Source organism: Engraulis encrasicolus, chromosome 18 (assembly GCF_034702125.1).
Source record: "Engraulis encrasicolus isolate BLACKSEA-1 chromosome 18, IST_EnEncr_1.0, whole genome shotgun sequence".
In the NCBI taxonomy this organism is placed as follows: Eukaryota; Metazoa; Chordata; class Actinopteri; order Clupeiformes; family Engraulidae; genus Engraulis; species Engraulis encrasicolus.
Genome location: NC_085874.1, coordinates 29618196 through 29645695, shown reverse-complemented (window position 1 = coordinate 29645695; position 27500 = coordinate 29618196). Strand labels below are relative to the sequence as shown.

The window sequence follows — 27500 nt, the reverse complement described above, 5'->3', positions numbered from 1 at the left end:
GAGAGAAACTGACATGCACACATGGATTCAAATATGTACACATAAGCACCAACACATTCACACATGGACACACAAAATGCACATGTACACATTCACACAAATATAATGTGTATATTTCAGTATACTTGTGGACACCTTGATTTATTTTGGCTCAATAAAGTTACTCTATATGCATACACACACGCGCGCACGCGCACGCACACGCACCCATGCACTCACGTACACACACACACACACACACACACACACACACACACACACACACACACACACACACACACACACACACACACACACACACACACACACACACACACACACACACACACACACACACACACACACACACACACACACACACACACACACACACACACACACACACACATTTTGCATGACAACACAAACTGTACACAAACTGTACGCCGCGCAATCTATAGAACATATTCACCTGCAGTGCATTCAGTTTCTTTCAGTTTGTGTAGCTCACTTTTGGACTTTCTGTAATTCTGACACTGACTTTGAGCTACAGTAAGACATCTCACGAGATTATGTGCGATCATTAGGTCATTATACAAACCATCAATAATTAGCATCTCAAACTTAATACTGTGAAACAGTAATGCTGTCTATGAGGCTGATTTGCTATCACATGCTCATTTGAGCGAAGCATGTTGCTCAGGAATTCCAACAGGATTCCCTGATAATAGGCCTAGTACAGACCTTCTGCGCTTAGGGATAAGTAATATAAATCATCGTGTTGTAGGTTTAAATCCCACCCTTCCACTCCCTATCTCACTGTATGGCTAAGGTGACCTTGAGCAAGGCACCTAGACCCACACTCCACAGACTGTAACCAATACCCTGTAGACTGTAACCAATACCCTGTACTAGCTGCAAGTCGCTTTGGATAAAAGCATCAGCTAAGTGTAATCAAGTGTAATGTAATGTAATGTAATGTGATGTAAAATGACCAATTAGGAGGATTGAGTTCCAAATTCAGTTACAGTTAGTGGGCAAGTGGTTACTAACCAACCTACTAGTTGGTGCATCTCTAACTTTACACATTTTGACCTGCCACGAAAGCAGCTCAGCCCTATTCAAACAAGGGCTCATTGACACACTCCCAGCCTCTGCGGTAAGTGGACCAAGCATATCACTGCATATTGTTCTCAGTATACTGTATTATATATGTGACCAATAAAACCAGGCTCTGAACTAAAATAGCTATGCCTAAAATATGCTTTGTTGGTCAGTTATGGCCTTGCTCTGCCTGGTCCTCTTTGAATGTGCTAAAACTGAATGGATCTATCCGTTGAAATTTGGATCTACACATAGCGTTTATGGAATATTTGGTGAAGAGCAGACACAAAGTAGGTGCCAGGCAGATTCTCATGGAGTAACATGCACTAGGCCTACTTCATGAGCAAATGTGTTACTATAGCAAACAGTTGTCCAGAATTCTGTGAGGTTGACGCTGCACTATCTCATACAGCCAGCAGGGGCTGGCAACAGAAGTGAGCTGCTGAGTATTTTTTTGTCTGCTTCTTAGGATCCATTAGTGTAATGCCCAGATAATTCCCATTTACAATCGCAGAATGAATTGGCCAAGATGGCTGCACCCAGACCCTTTGTTCTTGTTTCCATTGGCCTGTGAGAATGCCTTTGACTGACATTACAAAGGGTTTGTGTTATAACCTAAGATTTCCAATATCTAATAGGCTACTGTACAATATGTGCATTAAGACCTAGATTTTAATCTGTAGGAATGTCAGGTCATAAACACAGGAAGGAACTCTGAGGAAGCTAAGGATGATACCTGGTGAGGAGAGTATGTTCACACACAAACACAAACACATGCATGTGCACGCATACACACACACACACACACACACACACACACACACACACACACACACACACACACACACACACACACACACACACACACACACACACACACACACACACACACACACACACACACACACACACACACACACACACACACACACACTCAAAGGAAATCAGTGTTGGATAGCAGTAATACCACACATTCTTGCAAGCACCTTGGTCTTCCTACGCTAGCATACCATAACTGAATGAAGTATCAATTTATATAATTTCCGCTCTGTAACTATTGTGAAAAATGAGAAAACAAATAGAGTCGACTAACACAATTCCCAACAAGAGAAGCCGAAGAGAGAATGACATTTAATCCTTGAATGTGAAAAATGAGAGGGTAGATGGAGATGGACAAGCTGGGAGAAGATGTTGCCTTTAGGGTGTGTGTGTGTGTGCGTGTGTGTCTGTGTGTCTGTGTGTGTGTGTGTGTGTGTGTGTGCGTGTGTGTCTGTGTGTGTGTGTGTGTGTGTGTGTGTGTGTGTGTGTGTGTGTGTGTGTGTGTGTGTGTGTGTGTGTGTGTGTGTGTGTGTGTGTGTGTGTGTGTGTGTGTGGGTGGGTGTTTTGCTGGTATCCCTTTCTGATGCTGATGAGCGAAGGGTTACTGCTGTTAGCTATGGATCTGGTGCGGAGAGTGTGGGAGTGTAGAGGTTTGAATGTGTAAGGCAGAGCTGTCAACATGCCTGACTAATTAAAATAAAAACACACACAACAAAAAAACAAAATGTTGCCATTTGAGAGATGAAATAAGTAATAGCTTGAGTTCTTATTTTCCTTTTACCGCATAATGTTCACGAAATAGGCCTATATTTTTTTACATACTTTGATGTTTCAGTACGAAACATGAAGAAAACGTAGCAATCATATTGTTTATTATTTATTATGGGTTAGTCTGTCAGTGTAGCAGGTTTGTTATATGGTTTTTAATGGGGCGAGTAGGACAATTCCCTCCTTTCTGGTTTTGATATCTCCTCTTCGGCTAAAGTAGTTTAAAGGACAAGTGCACTATTTTTCTGGGGTGCATTTCTCAAAATGGATGCTGGTAGCCTGTTAGCAACTTCGGTAGTTGTAAATCGGAAAATGCATTGAAAGCAACAAAGTAGCTAATGTAGTAAACAACTTGGATTTCGAGAAATGCACCCCTGAGTTGTCTGCAACTCAGATCTCTGTGTTTCCCCTCACACTAAGATCTAGACTGAAGAATCTCACATTTGCTCAGCTTACATGGCCTGACAAACCAATGAAGATCGAGGGATTTCAGAGATATGACAAAGAGGTCAAACGGGTTAACTATGGTGGAAAACAAAAAATAAGGAAAAACGACAGGTGTTTCAGACCCTGAGTGTGGACCTACTTATCATCCAAGCTCAGCTAGGCCTCTGGGTAATGTTGTCAGTGCCCACACAAATGACACAACTTTTCCTGAACTTTCTCTCAAACAACATGCTTAAAACCTGGACCCTTAGGCCTATGTACTATCTGCTCAATGCTGATGAATTGATGGGCAGACTTAATATGTTTTCTGTTGCACAATATGAAATGTCAAGTAAAACAACTCGCCTCTGAGCATCATCTTCCTTCCAATATTCCATCATGTCCCTGTGAAGTGCAGATGTGTGTGAACAAAAAGAAACAAAATTACAAGGACCACTTTTATGTTAACTGCCATGTTTTTTTTTTTAAGGAAATCTTTGCCACAAAAATAGGAAAGGGCCTTGCTGAGGTTAAACTCCACCATATGGTTGGTGCTCGAGAATGCTGTGCAGATGCGGATGGTTGACGGTGAGAGTGGGAGTGGAAGGTATTGGACACCCCGGCTCAGTTGATAGAGGAATGCAGTCTGAATGTAGAAATGAATATGGAACGTTGTCATGGAAACTGTATAACTCAGCCAACGCACCGACCGTCCGAAAGCAAGCAGAGGACTTTTACCTGCGCCTGAGCATGTGTGTGTGGGTGTGCGAGTGTGTTCGTTCGTCCTCACTGCTAAGTCACGGCTACAGTACTGTATGTGCGTGCGTCAGTCCCTGTTCCTGATGTTCATGTGTTCAAAGCCTGTCCCCAACGTGGTTGAATGGGCTGAAGCTGTCTCTCGTTTTCTACCTACGTACATTCAGCCTCTTCATCAGGCAAACACTGTCTGGTGTATAACAAAAACCCTCTAAAACTCTATCATACTGTGCTGACTCAGCACTCTGTCACTGCACTACCTGTGCCTACGTATTTGAGGAATCATCCAGCCATGGAAGTCACCTGTACATACTGTATGTAATGTATGAAGAGGCAACTCTAGATTCCGCTGGGGCCCCAGTCGAAATTTCAAAGGAGTGAACATTTGAAATAAATGTGCCACTATTGAAGCAAAGAGTGAGCTGTTATTCACCAGCCAGGGGCTCGAGGGCCCCAAGCGGCTACCTGCCCAGCCTGGTGACAAGATGCTCCTCTGAATGTATATTAGGGTATCACTGAGCTGTATGGAGATGAAGTCGCGCTCAACAGCAAATCGCACTGCCTTATTAATTTGTGCATGTGAAGTGTAAAATCGTGTCGTAGCACTGCTTTAACTGTGCGATTTACGCATGAGCCACGACCAGGATTTCAAACAGTTTTGATTTTCTTGTGACCCTGCGATTGCACGATCGTGAGGCGAAATCGCTTGTCATTACCCCATGTACACTGTGCAATGCAAGACTCACGATTGACCTGCAATTGAGCAAGAAATCGGCCCGACTCTCAAAAAGTCGTGCGAGTGCCAAATCGGGGCAAAATAGGGGCAAAAGTCACACAGTGTAAGCCCAGCTTAAGTCTTCAAAACTGCTCTGTACAGAGTCAAACATGACCTGTTACTTACAAGTGACTCTGGCCAAAAATCTCTCCTTCTCCATCTGGATTTGAGTGCAGCTTTTGACACCACTGTTTGACACAAAAGTTCTGCGTTAAATTCTGTGAGTTGTGGTGTACCCCAGGGTAATTCAGAATTAAGCGAAAGATCAAAGTAAACTCGACAGAACTACTTAATTGTGAATTATTAATTCAGAATTAAAAACACCATGTGAACGTAGCAATTGTCTGTAATATAATGTTGCAATTTGTGAGACTCAATGCACCAGAGCAGGACGGCAGGTTTTGCAAGTGTGGCTTCCTAGACGGAGGAAGGAAGCATAAAAGAGAATATTAATTCAGCTACTAATGATTCATTTAAGCATCACTGACTTGTTAAGGTGATAAATGGTATTTTGCTGCTTTAATACACTAACCTACTTTCCACAATTCCAAAAGTCTATCAGGATTTGTAATGATCAACTGGAACAGAGATACTAACTGAACAGTGCTCTAAAGATTATCCCAAGCAGAAAAGATTATGGCAGTTGTCATTATTTTTTGGGTAGTAGGCCTATGTCGTAATGTTACGCAGTCTTGCAAAGATTTACTTTGAAGACTACGTTTTACATTGAGTATGAGCACCAAATGGGATTTTCAATGGTGTGCCATCCTGGTGTGCACTCTGTTTCCATACGAGAATCCATCAAGATGCCTATCTGACAGTACACACTTCATTGAGCTCCATGTCGTACCCCCAGACTCTACAGCTCCACTCCTCATTAAAGCACTCCTTGAAAGATATTGCATACCGGAATACTGTAAAAAAGGCAGTGTGAATTTAACACTTACAGTCGATTTAACATCTTCTAAACTCTAGTGTCAATGCAATGCGACTCTCAAATAGTGTGTAAAATATTTGGTCCCAGAGTATTCTCTCGGTCTTGAATTAAAGGATAACTTCAGCCAATTTCAATATGCTGTTGTATTGCTCATGCTACTGTAAACAAACGCCTACCCCCATCACAATGTGACCAGGATCTTGGTAAAGGCTGAAAAAAAAATCTGAGGTACTCACAATCCAGGGTAATGTGAGCATTACAACTGCATGTCGTTATCCTTTAACACTGCATTTTTACTGTGTATCACTTGAGAAGAGTATAGCCTGTGTGAAAGCATATCTGTTTAGAAATAGGGAATGAGACCCTACCGTGGCTCTAACGGTGGGGCACTCTAATCCTACACCGGTGGTGACCAGGGTTCGATTCCAGCCCGGGTTCTCTGCCAACCCTTCGCTGTCTCTCTCGCACCACTCGCTTCCTGTCAATTTCTTCACTGTCCTATCTCAAATAAATAAAAAAAGGCAAAAAATGAAATAAAAAAACAAATAGGGAATGAGCGCATTGCATTCCCTGCCCTGCATTTCCCACCCTCCACAAGTCTAGACATACGGTAGACTCTTCATTAGGTGCTGCCTGGCGTCGAAGGCAAGGCGCCATCATGTCACCATGTGGCAGTGTTTTCAGCGCTGTACCATTGAGATATCTGTTCCTAAATAAAGACCCTCTCAGCTGCATGTCTCAAGATAGGCACACTCTGAATCACTCCTTTAGAAAAACGCTGCCCTCTTCAGGGTTACGCAATACTAAGCTTCAGACACTGTAAAGAATTCCCGTTGTAATATAACTCTTAAAAGCTCCCCCCAGTCCAGATAACATTAGGTCCCACTCAAAATATAGTGTTAATTTTACTCTTTGGTCAGTTTAGCATTTTCAGAGTCAAAATTGTGTTACCCCAAATTGTATAACTGTAGGGATGAAATTACACTGGCCACCTGCAGAATTTTCCCCTGACTTTCGACTCTATTTTACAGTAATTTCACTCTCCACAGTGTTGTACTGTAGCTAGACTGACAAGTTACTCACCGCTAAATACGGAACAATAGTAGACACATTATGAATAATTCATGAGCTACTCTACCACAATTTTACTGCCTGATTTAAACTATTTGGTTTCTGCACTCAGATATACATGGGTGTCATTTTAGGTGTGGATGGTGGGGACATGTCCATACCACTTTTGAGATGAACCTAGCTTGTCCTCACTTTTTCACAAGCATACTGCAAAAATGACACACCTGGATAATTTGCCATATGAATGTCCCCACCACTTTCCAAACCGAAGCTACACCTTAGCAGATATATATATATATAGATAGATATTTATCATCTAAAATGACTACTGGCCAAGTGCACTGTGTGGGTTATGCGTTTCTTACTCCTGGACGTTGAAAAAAAAAATCATCCCACATTGCCACTGAGAGAGGTTATGGCTGTGGTGAGCTCTCATCACAGAGTGCTGAAATCACACGTGCTCATGAATAAGAGTTACCTGCAGGGTGCTTTTTTTCTGCACAGAGCAGCATGAGTCAATCATTCATAAACGTTGTTTTCCTCCTCCACCGTGGTTTACTAAACCACTCTTGATTACACCGCTGAAGTACATCTAACACACTCAAACATATAATACATACTGAGATATCAATATATATTTCCATCAATAGATATTTCCAGAATTCCCTTATCGTATCTCAACAGTTTCTGTTTATAGAAACACATTACCCATATAATGTTATTATTATGTTATTGTATTATATATATATTTCTGTAAATCCATGGGATCCAGTGATAAAACACAGTTCCCACAAACCTCACATTCACATCGAGCAACCATTTCCCATCCACATTCTATAGCCACATTATTGTCAAGTCTGTTACTGTTACTGTAAGTCTACAGACATGTGTACCTCCAATGGGATTTGCACAAGTTTTGTTGATGTACAGTATAGTTGTTGTATAGTAGTGAGTAATTGTATAGCAGTCTAATTGTACATGTGTGCACTTGTATGGAGCAGTTTTGAATCTCATTGTATGTAATGGCAATGAAGGCTTTCTATTCTATTCTATTCTATTCTATTCTATTCTATTCTATTCTATTCTATTCTATTCTATTCTGCTCTGCTCTGCTCTGCTCTGCTCTGCTCTGTTCTGTTCTGTTCTGTTCTGTTCTATTCTATTCTGTGTTGGTACCTCTCTTGCCCATTGGAGCTTGCTGGAGGAGACATGAGAAGGATAGCTATTGAGATATTAGTTTATATCAGTCACACTCAGCTCAACGAGCTGTTGGTGTGTTGACATGTTCCCATATACACCTACACACAGGAAGGCAAGCTGGTGCCATACAGTACATACATCATGCTGTCTGTCTGTCTGTCTGTCTGTCTGTCTGTCTGTCTGTCTGTCGGAGGAGGAGGAGGAGGAGGAGGAGGAGGAGGAGGAGGAGGAAGAGGAGGAGGAGGAGGAGGAGGAGGAGGAAGAGGAGGAGGAGGAGGAGGAGGAAGAGGAGGAGGAGGAGGAGGAGGAGGAGGAAGAGGAGGAGGAGGAGGAGGAGGAGGAGGAGGATAGCTCTCAGGGATAATGTGGGATGAAATGGGAAACCTGCTCTGATTTACCAGCTGCTGCCGATATGTACCAGCAATCAAAACATACAGCTTCCTTTCCCTCTTTCTCCTTCTCCTTCTCCTTCTCTCTCTCTCTCTCTCTCTCTCTCTCTCTCTCTCTCTCTCTCTCTCGCTCTCTCGCTCTCTCTCTGTGTCTGTTGTGTGTGTGTCGGGATAATGATTGCTATATGTGCTTATATCTGTTAGGATGCACGAGAGCAAACAATTTAGTTGACTATAATCATATCAGTGTGCTGTGTTATCTGCGTGCACATGTGCACATTAAAGTCTTAATACACAGAGTTAATATGCAGTAGTGTAGTTGTACCACATGTTATGAAATTAGAAAAACATACATTTGCTATAGCACTGTATTTTACTGTAACATACTGGATTTCAGTCAAGAAAAACTGCTTTGAAAGCAGGCAACTATCTGAATGGGCACTCATAGATTCACTCATGCATACTAAAATCCTGCATAATAGGGCATCTTTAATCAATTCAATAGGTTTAAATATGTATTTGCCATAGTTATTAGAAAGAGCACACCACAGCGCAAAGTGCACAGAACAAAACTGCAAACTGCATTGAACTTATGTGGCACCAGTGCAAGGTGGCAGCTATGATGGCAGTGCCCAGCCGGAGCCACTCTATATGTGGGTAGTACTGGGTACAGTCAGGTCATTGGCACTTCTGGGAATTAGCGGATTTTAACATATGACATTCAAAGAAAGTTATTACATTACCTTACACTGAGCTGATGCTTTTACAAAATACATATTGGGTATTTCACACCTCTATTATGCTATTATAATCAGACAGGTGAGAGACACAGGAGTGGATCAGGATACGAGTCCGACATCGGGCAAGAATCAAACCCAGGTCCCCGGTGTAACGGTGCAGCGCACTTGCCCACTGAGCCACATTACCCCTGATTTTTGACATTCATCCAAAGTGAAAACAGTTATTTGCAGGGTATAGGTTACAGCGCCTGGGAGCAATGTGGGGTTAGGTGCTTTGCTCATGGGCAATGCGGTCATAGATCATAAACCAATTTCAAACATGCCACTTTCCAATCCAAAGACAAACTCCTAAAATCATTTTGCCTGATTTTCATCGATTTTCAGACCTTGTACCAAAATTTTGGTCTGACCAAGACAATGTCAAAGTTAATTTTATTATCCCAGATGGGAAATTCAAATGGTCAAGGTGCGTATAAGTACAGTACAGAACATTCAGACAGGGTAGACAAGACTTAAAACACAGATAAATAAGTAAAACAATTAACCCCCCCCCCCCCAAACCACACTAGCACCCACCTACACACACACACACACACACACACACACACACATCACACACACACACACACACACACACCACCACCACCACAGTGTCAAGTCTCCTGTTGAGAACTGTGTCTTTCATTAACATTTCTGATTGCAGAGGGAACAAAGGACTGACTGAATCTAGTTGTTCTTATTTTCCTTTGTAATGGCCTACCCTTGCAACGAAGGGTAGAAGATAACGAATTAGAAATGCATTCAGAGAACGCAGACCTCCGCCAAGGAAGTTCAGTTCGTTTTGGACATAGGTGTAGAGTCCTGATGTGGTTTCATGCATTTAGGCCTATAGGCTACAGTACATAGCATTTGTGTTCAGGTAATTGAACCGTCAAGTCGTAACCAAATTATAGTTCTATCTGTCTCTTTTATCATTTCCATGTCCTCTAGCTGTGGTCTGTTTAGTTCACCTTTGATTGTTTTATTGGCAAAGTGATTGTTCATGCTATAGCCTATGCCTTCTGTGATTTGCAAATGCACTTAAGCCTTAAAGCTCATTGCTACATATTAGTCACATTGTTGATGATTGGCAGCATGCCTTTCATTAGGCTACCATCTAAAACAAAATACAAATTAACCCTGTGAAACCTGAACCATGAAAGCAATGAGAGAAAATTCTAATTTTTTGGAATTTGCCTCAATATTGGTCCCTTATAAGAAATGTAAAAAAAAATTCAAAATTTTGTTAAGGTCACTGAGATATTTGATGCATCATATATGATGCATCAGGCTTTAAAGGGAATGAAAATTCCAATTTCATGACCATTGAATAATGACTTTTAATGCATTTGCACCTTTTTTTTATTTAAAAAAGTTGTCAGACAATTTAATTTGAGGATTATCTTTAAATATTTAGTGAGATCCTGACATTTTTTTAAGCCTATCCTTGTTTTAGCAGGACCATATTTTACATTTCCCACAGCCTGGTTGGGCAATTTTTTAAAATCTGTGTAAAAACATAGCTGATCGAATGCTTAACAACCTATTTATGAGTGTAATATAGATCATTATTCATTTTTGATGTGTAATTTGAATATATGGGTCCATTACTACAATTGGACCATTTCTCCATTCACTTCAATGCATTTTTTACGAGATCATACTTTCAACATTTTGCATTACATTTTCAAAATCGCAAGTAAAACGTGTTTCTTAAGGCAATATCTTTGTCTTGAAGTAAAACAACTTGTGTGTTTTGCTAAACGATCGTCGTGGTATGCTTTGTAAGTTTCCCTATGGAGCAAATGCATTGATGGCTGACTTCCTGCCACCGCCGGATGGTGCTTATATGTTTCATCAGTTTTAGCACGATCTCTCTGCAACACGGTGTAAAAATATAAACTCTTCCTTGATTAATTGCACAAAGCAAGTGTTCAAATTAAAGGATGTAGAGTTATATTTCGGAAATTTGTACACAAACCTTTTGCAATTTGTCGATATCTCAGCGCCGGTCAGGGAAACCGCTTCTACTCCATTTTTGCATTTTTCGCCGAGCTGTGATCAACTTGTTGTTGACCGCTGCTCTCTTGTGGCGGTTTCCGCGTACTGCAGGACGTTTGGAAATGACACGCAGGATGTTTTTGAGATGGATTTTTTTTTGTGTCAGCGTGGAGAGGGCTTTGAATTTGATGCATCATACATGATGCATCCGGCGCGATAGGGTTAAAAAGCACAATTTTCATTGGCCAACACCCGTAGTAGGCCTACATATTCTACAGTAGTGCAGCGGTCCCCAACGCGCAGTAATATGCCTATATATTATATTATATTATTATATTATTATATATTTTTTTGTAATAACAAGACAACATACTGTGGCTACAGAGCCGTTCACTTAATTATTGAATCAGAATGAAATGTGCAAGAATCCCCTTATCCAGTGGCAGTGCATGGATGGTTGTGGAGTGTCAGTTATTGTTTTGGGCTATTTCGTAAGGCTAAACAAACTTTTGAGAGGTAAATCCACTTCTATCATTTCTAGCTGTTGCAGTATCGTGACACCAACGTTGTGGTGCAAACGCAATTGCTTAGCGAGAGACATGTCGACTCGACTGGCGGAATCATTTCCTACCCCGACACTACACTTGTTGGAGAAGTTCCTCCTACCTGTGAATAGGCCTAGCCTATGGGAATCCGTTCATGAGGGTTTTTGCGAGCTGGTCTTGGCACTGTGGGCAGTTGATCGGCACCCGGGCCTGCTCTCTATTTCGTATTGAAAATCACTGTTCGCCGCATCTCCAGCGTTCATTCGTTATGAAGTCTAGGTCTATGGAATGTTTGTAGTGCTGATGGCTTCTGTGCGCGGGGATTGGGGAAGCAGTAAATCACCGTGGACTAACACAATTCGCACGCCTTTCTTTGAGCTTCATTTTATATTAATGTTTTGTGACAGCATTGTGAACTTAAACGATCTGTGAGGCTGTAGCTAAGCCTGCTTTTTGATGCATTTCACTTCAATGCTCTGCCAAGGTGTGGCTGCGTGAAGGTAGCCTACGCCAGTTAGTAAGTGGTGCTGCTCAGGGCTCCTCCTCAGTGGTCCTTGCGCACCCTGTGGCAGGCCATGAAATAGCAGCTTGACGAACACACACACAAATTCGGGCGATCACATAACCTCCTGGCGGAGGTAATAACCTTTCCAAACAGCATGGTAAACCCACCTGCCTCAGTTTGCAACTAGTCAATGCCAGAAAGGGCTGCGCCAAGTTTAAACCAAACATTTTCTTAGTCAGACAAAGTGGATGGAGTTCCCCAGCGTGGCGAAGCTCAGAAAGTACTTTAACGAGCTCTTTTCCTGAGCAATTTCGCTGCGCCAAAGGTATTGCGTCATTAGGAAGGCGTAACCTGGGTAAAAATCCTTAGGCCATGGCTGCTACACAAAATGTGAAGTGAAGCTCCCTCATCGCCAATTTGTCTGGACTGGAGCTTCGTCCATGGGAGCATAGCCTATCCACCACCATATCCTTGGCACTCATACAAACAGATCACCCCCTTTCAAAGTAGTGTATGTAGGATGATGGCCAGTGTAGGCATTGCAACTATGCCCCCCACAACACACACACACACACAGCCACCCACCCACCCACGCGCGCACACACACACACACACCGCTCAATATAATGTAATGATGACCAGATTCTAACCCCCCCAGATTATAACCACCACGCTCCCACTGTCAGCTTACCAATCCAAACCTGCTGTGATCCATACGGAAAATGAAGCCCAGTGCTCCCTGCTCTGGTTGCCAGTGTGTCTGGTGTGGTGGGAGGGAGGGAGGGAGGGAGGGAGAGAGACAGGCCCTGGGGAGAGCAGGCTAGCACTGCCACATGGTCCCCCCTCAGTCTCATGTGGTCCCCTTGGCTGCTGCAGGGCCTGGAGCCGGCCACGACAGGGGAGGAAGTGTCCGCTAGCCTACTGACAGATGACTGGCTGTGAAATCAGTGGGAGGCCAACCATACTGGCTGTGGGCTAGATGCCATTTCTGGTGAATTTTGTATTGGTTCATACAAGATATTTCATCTCGTGGGTGCAGAATTGGGGATCTGGGGCCGTTTACGTGTAGGTACTTTTGTGTGTAGATTCATTCCCACCACCAACTTCTGTTGTTGTGTGCACTCTGAATCCGGAGTATGACATTTTTTTCTATTGCCATCACAGTCACTAAAACTAAAACATTCATTCTGTTATTGGATGTATTTGTAATATAATATAAAACGCCAACAAAAAGTTGCTTCAGAAGCTTAACCACACGTTTTTTATGCATGGCAATTAGTTTTAATTTAAAAAAAATATATAAATCCTGAAATCTGTACTGAGGGATGTTACGACCGCACACATGACTTTTCATTGCGTAGCCGTAGACAGGTAAAAATAACCCCCATTGTCTGGGCTACCTACTGTATAGTACGTGTGCCATTGACATGCTTGGCTGTTAGCTAAATTGGTTCAAAAAATGAGATAGGAAGTTTGTCATATGCATTTCACCCACTACATGGGTCCTTTACGCACGCACAGGCACACAGACACGCACACAGGCCCACAGGCACGCACGCAAGAACGCAGGCAGGCAGGCACACACACACACACACAAACACACACACACACACACACACACACACACACACACACACACACACACACACACACACACACACACACACACACACACACACACACACAGTAAGATAAGCTAGTGGTGTGGATTGGCACTGCCCTCACTGTTCGATTCGATCTCGATTTGGGAGGTTTCGATTCGATTCTATGCGATACGATCCGATTCGATCCGAATCAATTCTACAATGCATTGCAATGCATTACATTTCTACTGAAAGCAAAGCAGTCATGATGATGCAATACAAGTAGTCAGATACTGAGCAACAATTTATTGGCTGTTTTCTGTCTCAGTCTGTATCAGTCTGTATCAGTCTTGCAATGTTTTGAAGTGCTTTTATTTAATTTAACATTCATTTGCTCCCGAAATATCCATGGAAGTAAATGAAACTTAAAAAAATTGCCGGAACAATTCTGGAACTTGCCGGATCGATTCTGGATCGTCCATGCCCCGCATTGGATTGCATCGCTGAATCGATCATTGTTGACACCACTAGTATAAGCAGCAAGCTCAAAACCCGAACACACATTAGTTTGCTTTTTCCATAGCTGGACAACAGAGCTCCATAGGAGGCAAAATCATAATATTACACTACAGGCCAGTAATAAAGAGTAGTTGTATGATACATTCTCTGTAAATCCATGACAGAAATAAATTTTAAGCACACATCAAAGTAGCCTAATTACCATGCTATTTCCCAACATTGGCTTCATTGATTTGAAACTGAGGTGAATATGTGCACATCCACACACACACGCAGGTACGCAGGCACGCAGGCACGCAGGCAGGCAGGCATGCACGCACGCACGCACGCATGCAAACGCAAACGCATGTATGCATGCATTCACACACAGCACATTTTCAAATGTAATTGTAGCACAGCTACATGGATGCAGCTACGTACTATCAACTAATTGTCAAGGTGAAATACAATTTCTGCTAAACATGACCGCCTTATTATAAGCGAGAAAGTGTTACCGCGAAAAAGAAAAGTGACAGCCTTTGCTGTCTAATTCATACGTGCGCTACTCAGAAGAAAAAGTGAATGCCCCCCACTCCCTTTCTCCAATAGCCACTGCATAATTTACATGTTGGGAGCAAGCCATTAGCTGACACAGAGATCAGAGGGCTCCAACACTCTCTGCAGAACACAGCTTTTGTTCTGAACTTAAAAAAAAACCTGGCCCCTCATTAACTGGTGCCAACGCTTAATTAAAAAGAGGCGACGCAAAAAAAAAAAAATCTTCATAACTGTCTATAAACAGTTAGGTCAATCGCTGTGTCATCACAAGGGAGTATGGCCATTCACACTCTGCAACAGTTCAGCAATCTCTCTATCTGACTAAAAGGCTTTCGTGAAGACTTTTCGTGTAATTATGTAGGCTACGTACAAAGAAGCGGAGTTGCCTTGGGCTAGCTGGTACAGTAGATGAAGTTTTGCAAGGCCAAGCAGAAGTAGAACCCCTTGGTACCAAAACCTGCAGTAACGATCAGCTAGTTACATTAAATGCTGTTCAAATAGGCCCTGCTGTAGCTCTAACAGTAAGGCCAGAGATTCTTTAAGTATATAGAGATATGCCATTGTAATAGGTTGCTATGGGCACCTAACGTGACCAGGTTCCGGTCTACCTAAAGGGACGTGTCATAATACTCCTAGCATTGAATAGGTCCTTTGGTCTGCCTAGGTCTGCCTAAAGGGGGATTCCCCCTCCCCCCCTTGCAATAATAGAACCCGGAAACAATGAGCCAATGGAACCTCTCTCTCTCTACTCTCTCTGGTAAGGCGCTGAGCTGCTACGCCAGCGACCCGGGTCCGATTCTAGGTCTAGGTCCTTTACCAATCCTTCCCCATCTCTCTCTTCCCCACTCGTTTCCTGTCAAATCATTCACTGTCCTATCGTTAATAAACAATAAGAGATCAACAAATGTAATATACTGCAAAAGTCATCAGCACACCTCATCCTAATCATGTTTGTGTTTTTAAAAGTTTTTTTCTGGCCTTTTTGTGCCTTCATTATGAAAGGATAGTGAAGATGTGACAAGAAAAGTAGCAGGGAGAGAAAGATGGCGTGAGGGGGAAAAAATCCCCCTGGGTCCCCATGTACATATACTGAATGGTACGGAACATAGTGGCTCGTTCCTTTCAAAGAGCTGTTCAAAAAACTGGCTTTTTTGAATGTTTTTTAATTATTTATTTAGTGTGAAGAAGATAGCATTTTGACTCCATCTCTACGTCATTTTTTCCAAACAACTACTGATTGTCCTCCTCCTTCTAAAGAAAGTTTCTGCCACTCTCTGAGGCAGACGCTCAAAACGGAACGGCTCCCAACTGCAAATCCGTTCCCATCGCTCAAAAGAATCAATTCGTTGTCGAATGTCAGAACACTAGCGGTGTGCCACAGCAGTCCCCATAATCATACTCATGTTTTAGCAATACAGAGACGATAAGCCTTCACTTTGTGTTACACCTATTAAAATAGCTGCAAGATGCAGACAAACTACAGTAGACAAATCATAGATAATGTGGAAAATACAGTATTTTCCCCGGCCTTGTTGATGTAGCATTTTGGAAAATGGCACATTTTATTTTAATCTGTAGAAGTCGTTGGCTTAGCAGGCAGACAAAATTTGCATTTCATGTTACAGCCTTGTTTGCCAGACTAGCAGTCCATGTATATATAGAGACAGGGCCATTTTAGGATGCCTGCAAACAGACAAGCTTCATAACCTTCTCCTCCTGTTGTAACATGATACAATGTGTTAATTGTTACAAAAACTGCAATAGCTAATTGTTGCCTACATTAAAATTGCAGTATCCCTCCTTACATAATGGAATGCAATGGAATGCAGTACAAGCCCACCCCACACACACACACATGCAAGCATGGGAATATTTTAAAAACCACCTCCACTCTGGCCTGTACCCGTTTGGCGGAATTCACAGAGAAAAACAAACACACACACACGCACACACACGCACACACACACACACACATGCACACACATGCACACACACACACACACACACACACACACACATGCACACACACACACACACCCACACACACACACACACACACACACACACACACACACACACACACACACACACACACACACACACACACACACACACACACACACACACACACACACACACACACACACACACGCACACACAGTACCTCCTCCACATCGCCATGGAAACAGGCTGGGAGCAGCTCATCCTATTCTGTGTGCCATATTACAGAGGCGTATGTGTGTGTGCATGTGTGTGTATATGTGTGTGTGTGCATGTGTGTGTATATGTGTGTATGTGTGTGTATATATGCATGTGTGTGCGTGTGTATACATATGTGTGTGTGTGTGTGTGTGTGTATGTGTGTGTGCGTGTGCGTGCTTGTGTGTGTGTGTTAGACAAAGGGGGTATATAAGATGGGAAATCTATGGGCAGACGTTCAGAGAAAACCAAACAAGCGAGAGAGAGAGAGAGCGAGAGAGAGGGTGATAGAAACATAGACAAAGCCCAAAGGGAGAGAGAGAGACAGAGAGACAGAGAGACAGAGAGAGAGAGAGAGCATGCCTTATGCAACAGTGTAAAATAGACGATCTGGTGGTAGGCTACACTATGTACGAGAGAGTGTTAAAAATACAAGGGACAGGAGATCAGTGTCAACATGGTGCTGCCGCGAGACAGAGAAGAAGAAGAAGAAGAAGAAGAAGAAGAAGAAGAAGAAGAAGAAGAAGAAGAAGAAGAAGAAGAAGAAGAAGAAGAAGAAGAAGAAGAAGAAGAAGAAGAAGAAGACTGTTACTGTATGGTTAGGGTGTAGTGTGCTAACAGTGTAGATATACAGTACCCATCTCTGCTGCGGCAGGATAAGGGACACAGCTAGAAAACCATGTGCTCTCTCTCTAAAGAGGAGGCTTTGGTACAGCATTCGCTTCTGCCAATCGTCCACCGTTACTGTAAAACTATACATTGTATAGCCTCGTCACAAAAAAGAATACTGTATGCATTGGTTGCAGTAATGATTAAGGCACCATGCCATTATTGCATAGTTGAACTATCACACTATTCCCATTTTTGCGTTGGAGGTTGTATCATATTGTATTTGTACAGCGTAGGCAGCTGCTATAGTTGCAGTTTATGTTACCGTTATGATAACAGCTAAATAGAGCACTGAATATGTTGTATTTACTATTGGCCTACTTAACTAACTATAGCTAAACATTATTTCATTACCACAATATATTCATTTTATTCCTATTGATAACTCGACATTACTTTGCACTACTATGCCAGTGTTGCACTTACACCGGTTGTATTTTGTATAATCTATTGTTCGCTATTAAGGCATGTGTGCGTAATTAAACAAATTGCGTGTAATTACTAAAACAGTAGTATGAATCATCACTGTCTTTACTCCTACTGTATGCAGGTAAACGAGGTAGGTACCTCACCACAGAATGAATCTGTCTGACTCATATGTTAGGTGGAGATTAATTGTGTGACTCATATTGGTCCTCATAATGTACCTCTCCCCTTTAGACAGGTCATCAGCTGGGAAAATTAGGCCTTTCGTCCTACCGCACTTTTCTCTGTGGATTACTGACCAGAAGCCCTATTGGAAGAAATGAAATCATGGGGCCACGTCAATTTTTGCTCAGAATTCAATATGGCCGCCATTTTCCAAAATGACTTGTTTTCATGCATTATTACATTGTACTATAAGGTGATATTCATGAACGATGAACTACTTTCAGCACTATTCTGTCCTATTTCCTTACATATATGTTTACAAAGGCTGACTAAACTAAAAGAAATGAAAATAAAATTGGCCACCTTGCAATATCCAAAGGAAAGTGCTGAAAATAATGATTGAAATGCACATACAGAGTCTTTGGCTGCGAAAATTAGGCCTAATGTCCTGTCAGGGTCTTCACAGTGGATTACAGACCAGAAGGCCTATTGAAAAAGATTCACCAGCTGGTTGCCATCTCAAATGTGCTCCAAAATTCTAAATGTTCTGTGTTTTTCAGAATGGCAGACTTTCATACATTTTTCTCAATATTGTAAGACCATAATTATCAATAAAGATTACCTATTTTCAGTGAAATCTCCTATCTACAGACGTGAGTACAAAGGTTGGCAACAGTAAGATGTAAATTTCCTATAGACAATATCCTAAGGGTTGATGTCAGAAAATGATTGAATTACACATACACAGTTGACTGCTAAAAAAAGGCTATTGATCTGCCAAACTTTTCACATTAGATTTCTGACCAAAAGTTTTTCAGGCCTACATTTTTTTGCATAAAGCAAGGGTGAGTGTGCGTGCGTGTGTGTGTGTGCGCGTATCCCCCGCTCATCTTTCCCCTGCTCTACAGTGTCTTTCCCCCACACACTATTCTGCCTCCTCCACCCCCTCACTCATCCCCCCCACACACTATTCTGCCCCCCAACCCCCTCACTCATCCTTCCCATGCTACTCTGCCCCTCCACCCCTCACTCAACCCCCACTATTCTGCCCCCCACGCTCAACCCCCCTGACTCATTCTTCCCCCACAAAATACTCGCCCCACCCCCACCCAATGTGAAAAGTTTGGCAGGTCACCCCCCCCCCCCGACTCAACTTACCCCCCCCCCCCACCACACACACATACATTATTCTACCCCCCCGAACCCCCCACACACTATTCTGTCCCCCTACCTACTAATTCAACCCCGACTCATTCCCCCCCAACCCCACACACACACAGATGCTCCTCCGCATCATTCGGTCCCCCCTACCCCCACCTTACCACACACACAGTTTGGCAGGACAATATGCCTTTTTTCAGCAGTCCACTGTGTTTGTGAAATTCAATCATTTGACAACATTTCTTTGGATATTTCAAAGTGGCAAGATACAGGGGGTGGACAAAATAACTGAGACAACTATCATTTTAGTGTTGGAAGTTTAATGGCTCAAGTGGACCAGCCTGTTGGCCAATCTTCATTAATGGCACATTGCACCAGTAAAGTGAAGTGTGAAAGTTCAATTAGCAGGGTAAGAGCACAGTTTTGCTCAAAAATTTGCAATGCACACAACATTATGGGTGACATGTCAGAGTTCAAAAAGGAAAAATTCTGTGTAACTGTTGCATCTTTGACCGAGACAGCAAGTCTTTGTGATGTATCAAGAGCCACAGTATCCGAGGTAATGTCTGCATACCACCAAGAAGGATGAACCACATCCAACAGGATTAACTGTTAATGCAAGAGGAACTACCTGTAAATGACACTAAAATGACAGGTGTCTCAGTTATTTTGTCCACCCCCTGTATATATATTCATGCCTTTTTCTAGACTACCTTTATACTCACGTCTGTAAGGAAATAGGACAATTTAACTGAAAAATAGTTCATCTTTATTGGTAATTATGGCCTTACAGTATTGAGAAAAATGTGTGAAAGTCTGCCATTCAGAAAAACAGAGAACATTTTGAATTTTGGAGCACATAGATGGCCCCAAGTTTTCATCTTTTTCAATAGGCCTTCTGGTCTGTAATCCACTGTGAAAACCCTGACAGGACAATAGGCCTAATTTTCGCAGCCATAGACTCTGTATGTGCATTTCAATCATTATTTTCAGCACTTTCCTTTGGATATTGCAAGGTGGCCAACTTTATTTTCATTTCTTTTAGTTTAGTCAACCTTCGTTAACATGTATGTAAGGAAATAGGACAGAATAGTGTTGAAAGTAGTTCATCGTTCATGAATATCACCTTATAGTACAATGTAATAATGCATGAAAACAAATCATTTTGGAAAATGGTGGCCATATTGAATTCTGAGCAAAAATTGACGTGGCCCCATGATTTAATTTCTTCCAATAGGGCTTCTGGTCAGTAATCCACAGAGAAAAGTGCGGTAGGACGAAAGGCCTAATTTTCCCAGCTGATGACCTGTCTACTTCAATGTTGCCAGATGTGTCTGATCAAATCCTGTCCAAAAGGTTCTCAAAAACCGCCAAAATGCGCTAAATTAATTTAAAAAAATTGCATTGACTTCTATGGGCCCAAAACGGCAGAAAAAACCCACCAAATGGCCATTTTTTCCCCGTTTATACCCGCAGGCGGCTGCCCAATCTGGCAACACTGCTCCCCTTCCTGCAGAAATGCAGTGCTAGTTCAACACTTCAAGAGTACTCTGGGACCAAATAAATGACAAACTCCGTAAGTCTTGAATAAACATGTTTTTTTTTTTTTTTTACTGTGAGCCTACAGAACCAAGGTATCTATTGGTTGGTCCTCTGGATTAAACAGTAAGTGTCTGTGATGATGTTGTCACCAAAATCCTCTATTTTTTCAACAGACAATCAGATTACTGTATAATTTTTCCTTAATTAGAGGAAGCACTGAACACCTAGCCAGGCACACCTTCTGTATTGCTTCTAGTCAGGCCAAGAGCAATGTAAGAATTATTTCTGATCTCCCGAAAAATCGGGAACTCCACCCACTTTGTTGGACAGTCAACCAGTAGCAAACATAGGGAGGCGAGTCAACCATGCTGTTTGGGAAACTTTATTGTTATGCTCTTGGTCAGACCAAGTCTCGAAGAGATTTGAAAGTCGATGATAATCAGGCTACCGGACACCCTCCTGTTCTTGATTGACTGACATCGTGGGCATGCCTTTGCTCACACTATATGATCTCAGCAGTCAGTGAATCAAAATGAAATAATTCTCCATCTCCATGGAAGTACTTGTCAACAGGCCTTCAGAGATACAGGTGCAGGTGGGAGGCATAACTCCTCATTCTCTGATCTAATAATTATCTCTTTCGTTTGCTTACTGTAGCGGCATGCCAATTGACTGGTATTGTAGGTTATAGCGTATTTGCACAGTCAGACCTCTGCATACCTAGCTTTACTGAAAGGAATGAGGTGCCAATTTTCAGCTGATTTCAAGGTGCTCATAATGTGCAGAGAAGTGGTAAATAACCTAACACTCATTGTAGACATTTGCTGTATGATTTGTGTTTTGATTTCCCACGTTATGAGTCTTGAGTCTGCCACAGTGTCGCTACGTATTTAGGCACCCATGCAACAGGTATGTCAAATCATTGCTTTGGACATTGGTAGAAATATCTGATATAGGCCTACTGGTTTTATACAATTTTGACCTCCTACTAGCTAATTGAGTTGGACTTATTTTAAGACCTATCAAATACATAATTCATACGGGAGGTAGGTGTTGAGTGAGACTGCCAATGATAAAGTGCCTCCTGTGAGTTAGAAATGAATTGATCCATCATCCTGACCGATGGCACGTTGTATAAGTGCTTTATAATCACACTATAATACCTGTGAGTACAGTTTAGTCTATCCAGCATGGTTAAAAAGTCTCCTGTCAGTGCTAGAGAGAAAGACAGGGCTGCCCCCTGCTCACTCACATAGGTGATGGGCTAAATCTAGCAGGCTGACTCTCACCTCACCTGTGTAGTTCTGCACAGCTTCGCAAGCTCCCCTCACTAGGACTGGGACTAAGGACTGAGTGTGCGTTGGATTTGTTTCAGAGGGCATGGTATCAGAGGGCTCATAGGGCTCATATTTGTCCATCCTTGCCACCAACAAATTCCATCAAAACCACTCTCATTTCATCTTTGAAGAATCAAAATGAGCTAGCGTCTACAATACAGTGATTGTCCTAGCCCATAATAATTACTAATCCCAACCTGTCTGTATAAACATATTTAGGCTATATAAAGATTTTTTTAAAACAATTTAAGCGTTTTGTGAACAACAACAAAGTAACCGTCAAGGCAAAATGGTCAAAACTTGCCCACACTAACAAAACGATCTCAAAAACCTAATGTTATTATGGCAGTGAACGGGGTAACCATCCAACCAATCAAAACACAGCAGGCCCTAGTCATGGCAGAAGTGTGTTGGGGAAAAAGACACAGCTGTGCAGCGTCTGTGTCTATGGGTCTGCCTGTCCATCTAAAACCAGTTCGTCTGTTGAATGATTTGCACCACATGACAAACAGTTCTACGGACCTTTAAGATAAAAAAGACTCACTATCCTACCCGGCAGTGTTGAAAATTGCAAAAGCAACCCTGGGGACTCGAGTCCGACACCCCAACTTCTAGACTTATGCCAGAGGTTGTGCGTGCGTGCGTGCGTGCGTGCGTGCGTGCGTGCGTGCGTGCGTGCGTGCGTGCGTGCGTGCGTGCGTGCGTGCGTGCGTGCGTGCGTGCGTGCGTGCGTGCGTGCGTGCGTGCGTGGCTGTCTTTATGTATGTGTGTGTGTGTGAGTACGTGAGTGAGTGAGGTGTTGATACACGTCAGGATGAGTGCCGCCACTCTGCTGGAGTGTTACTCCTCTCAGGCTGGAGCTCACAGCTGCATGCAGCAGCCACAGTAACTGATGTGAGTGGGGAAGAGGGATGCACCAGGTGCATGTTGAAATAAAAGCAGAAGCTGCTCGTTGGTGAGAGGGGGGCGATGGCAGGGGGTATGAGGTGAGGGTGAGGGGGCTGAGGGGTTGGAGGATTGTTGGGGTTTCCCGGGTTCCCCCTCTGTAACCACACCTGTGAGTTTCCCAGTCCTGACTCCCACTATATTTGTGGGTTCCCCCGGTTTTCACTCTCACTACACCTGCGGCGTGACCTTGCCTCTCCTTCACCCCAAACTCTCCCGGGGGGTTACCCTGCTTCACTCACCATCACCACATATCAGCCCCCCCCTTTCCTCAGCCTCATCACACTACCAGGTTCCTCCAAAGTATAACATAGAGTGTTAATTCAATATTCTAGGACCATTTTAGGGCCATATACAAGATAGTGTGCATATCCTTTATGGTATGGCTAATCTCAGCTAAAACACAAGACCATGTTTGCTCTGTCTCCCTGTACTGTTTGCTCTGTCTCCCTGTACTGAGCATGCCATTATCAAACCAGCTTGCACCAGCACACCAGAGATTGTATGCAGCTGGGGAGAAGATACTCTAAAATCACAGATTAGCACACCATCAATAACTTCATGAGCAAAGCAATCCAGTATATTACCATTGACATACCGTATTTTGCTATGAAATAAATCTTGATTTAGTTTGATCACCCTGGATGGAATACAATACTGTTTTTAAAGGGCTTACTACACAAAGCTTGGTCTCTACAAATGACTTCAAAAAAGGGCAATTAAAATGACCCTGGACCTCTTCCAAATGAATTACTACAAAATGGCAAATTCAACCAAGATATCGGTTTCATTCCAATACATTAATGTTTCTGACAGCGACATGATGCGTCCATGTACAACGTGGGGTGCTGATAGTACAAGATGTTCCACTCTCAAACACTGAAACAGAACATTTGGATGAGAGCCCTGACTAAACTGACTTGTCAGTGTACAGTATACTGTATGTATGAACACTTTGAACTGGCTGATCGAGAGAGAGAGAGAGAGAGAGAGAGAGAGAGAGAGAGAGAGAGAGAGAGAGAGAGAGAGAGAGAGAGAGAGAGAGAGAGAAAGAGAGAGCGAGAGAGAGATAGAGAGAGATAGAGAGAGAGAGAGAGAGAGATGGAGAGAGAAAGAGAGAGCGAGAGAGAGAGATAGAGAGAGATAGAGAGAGAGAGAGATCGTTGAATGAATAAGAGGCATACATAATGTGTGCAGGTTTTCCAAGTCAGTCAGCTCTCAAGCAGAAATTTGCTCTGTTGCAGCCTCAATATTTTGAGCCATATGATATACTGTATAATACTGAGGAACTTACAGTTGCAATAATGCATAGAGGACATTATGTAAGGCAATATACTAGGCCTATATGTGATACATATGTATTTTTGAACTGTAACAGAGATGGTTTCTATCCCGTAGCAACCATCTCTGAGTCTAATGTCCAAAATCAACTACATGTACAGTACAAATGGAGTGTGAGGGCATACTCAGACAGATATATCCTCATCATAGTACGCTCATGCACAGCATCACAGAGATAACCCCAACTAACCCCAGTTTGTCCAGCCACCCCCTGCCACCTTGGGTTTTGCAACATTTGCTAACCATAGCCTGCATTTCAGCACACAGCATAGCTGACAAACCGTCAAATGCCTGTGGTGTACTGTTAACATTTCCTGATTATGGACAGTGTGCATTCGCTCACAAGTCCTTTTATGACATGGATTTACACTTCAGTGAACCACAACTATCATGTTTAAGTGCCTTTAAGACATGAAATAATCATAGTTACTTGCACCTCTTCCAGTGCAATAATGCTACAGTATACTGTGGAATTGCACAAGCCAATATGGACTAAAATCCAGCACCTCCACACACTGCATAAGGAGTCTCCGAGGGCTGTCCATGGCATAGATCTTGCTGTGAGCAATCTGCCCCTCTGACCTCGTCCTGCAGGCCCTCCACAAGCAGCATGTTATCCCCCAGGGACAAGCCTTGTTTGGAAAAACGATGATATGAAGAGATCAGAGTCGGAAAGCATGTTTTTCTTTCGGCAGCGAACATCCCTGACAGCCGTGCAAGCCAGACTATAAGTTATAGTATAACATGAAAGGTTTCAGAAAGCTGAGGCTACAGGTGGGGCCAAACTGTTATACAAACCAGTTAGCATATCCCCTGTGACTGTAGTACATATTGTACTTTATTCTTTCTTGCATTTACTCTTTCTGTGTTTTTACCTTGTCCAGCTTTAACTGACGTTCAACTTGGTGTGCTTGACTGTACAGAAAAGAGATGCGTTTTCGTATTATCAGGCCTACTATTTACAACACACAAAATTGTTATCGGTGGCTTCCGCATGAGTGCTATTGTCTGAAAACATTAGCTCATTGTGTCAGTACTGAGTAAATGGCTGCTGTAGTGTCATTTGTTGACCTTTAAGGGTTTAGAGAGCCAATGTTCATCCTTTTTTGACCAAGCCAATTTGCCTGCTATGCCTGGTTTCCATGCTGCCTTGTGTGCTTGTTCTGAGCTGAAGGGACAACATGGAAACACTGGCTGAAATCTTCTCCTGAGTTTGGGAACCCAATCACTGAACGGGAGGGAGGGCAAAACATATTATTACACAAAAGGAAGTTGGCAGTTTGTTTACAGATCCACCTTGTCAACACTAGATATGAAACCAGGACACTGTTTCTCGACAGCGTTGTTGCTAACTAGTTAACAACTTAGTAAGTTGCCTATGGGAAATTGCATTGCAACCGATTAAGTTGCTAACTTAGTTAGCAACAACACTATCGAGAAACAGGGTCCAGGTTTCCACCAAGCTTCATATAGTATTTTTTAAATAGTTTTAGATCAACCTCCCTTATGAGAAAATGAATAGATGGTTCTCTGACTATGGTTCACCTGTGATAGTCCGGCGATAACCAACCTATTTAATAGTATTACTGTGGAGGAATCCCAAGTTCAGTTTCCTACTGACCTGCTAAACGAGCCAAATGAGAGCGCACCCTTAATTACAACCCAACCCTTCAGAGACGTGCACGCACACATACACACACACACACACAAGCAGGCATGCACATACACACAGCCATGCACACACTCACACGCACGCACGCACGCATGCAAACACACACACACACACACTGAAGAGACATTACATAGTTATGAATCTTCAAAAGGGAGCCATTTTCTCTACGTGGAGGCCTATCACACACATAGAGAGGAGAGAACACACAATTAGACCCGGAATACTGTCTTCGGTATCATTTGCTACCGCAAAGGTTATACTGTATTTATGTAATAATATGAAATCGGTAGGCTAGTTTCAACACCAGCTCCTCAACTGCAAATTCTATTGACCATGTACACTCCCACACACATATATACTGTAGCTTATAAAGTTTATATACATAGGCCTACTGTATGTACATCCACGTATGGTAACTATGCAACCATATGCTAACCAGAGCATCTACCCACTCACAGACACAGAAAGCCACAATGGTACAAGACACACACACACACACACACACACACACACACACACACACACACACACACACACACACACACACACACACACACACACACACACACACACACACACACACACACACACACACACACACACACACATTAAGCTGCCACATTATGCATTATTCATACAATTTAGTGGAAGTTTCAGTTCTTTTACACTGCATCAATCCTTAACCTTAATTGTGCCTTAAGCCTGATTCACACTGGATAAATGTTACATGTGGACCATTGGTAATTCGCAATTATCCCTTGACCTCTGTGTTATGTTGTGGCGCACAATTGCCCCTAAACACATGTGAGGCATAAATGCAATTTCATTGTGAACTGCCTGGTGTGGTATACTGTTTAACAATGGAGCAATGGGACTCTACATCTTAATAATTGGACTAAAACATGGAAAAGATGAATAATGTTCATTCATAATCAATTAGGTGTCAGAAACATAGTTTCCTATTCATCAAACATGGAGTCAGAAACACGGCTCCCATAATCAATGCCAGAAAAACACTTATGCATCATTTCCAAAATGAAAAAAAATGCATATATCACTTGCAGAAAACAACATATGTGTCAATTCTAGTAACGATTGAACATTCACAACGATCAATGCCAGAAAATGGATTGAAAGAAAAAAATGGATATTCCAGAAAAAAATTCCAAAGCCACATAGTGGTTCATGATGGTGTATTTCCACACGCCGCTGGATTCAGGAGCCATTTACAGCTTACAGTGGGCAACTTAAAGGTACACTTTGTAGAATGTGGCCAGGGAAGGTATTGCAACTCTGCGGTGTCACCTTTCACCAAATTTGATCTTTTTATGAACATTTACTAAGTAATGA

General features: G+C 42.5%; 1 protein-coding gene across 1 annotated transcript in view; it reads right to left on the bottom strand.

Annotated features, from left to right (window-relative positions):
• LOC134468200 (disks large-associated protein 2-like) overlaps positions 1-22273 on the bottom strand; it is a 104361-nt gene extending 82088 nt beyond the window's left edge. Inside the window, exon 1 of the mRNA XM_063222139.1 lies at positions 22150-22273. Coding sequence (XP_063078209.1) covers positions 22150-22273 — 124 coding nt within the window. The remainder of the gene's footprint in view (positions 1-22149) is intronic.
• Between the last annotated feature and the right edge of the window lie 5227 nt (positions 22274-27500).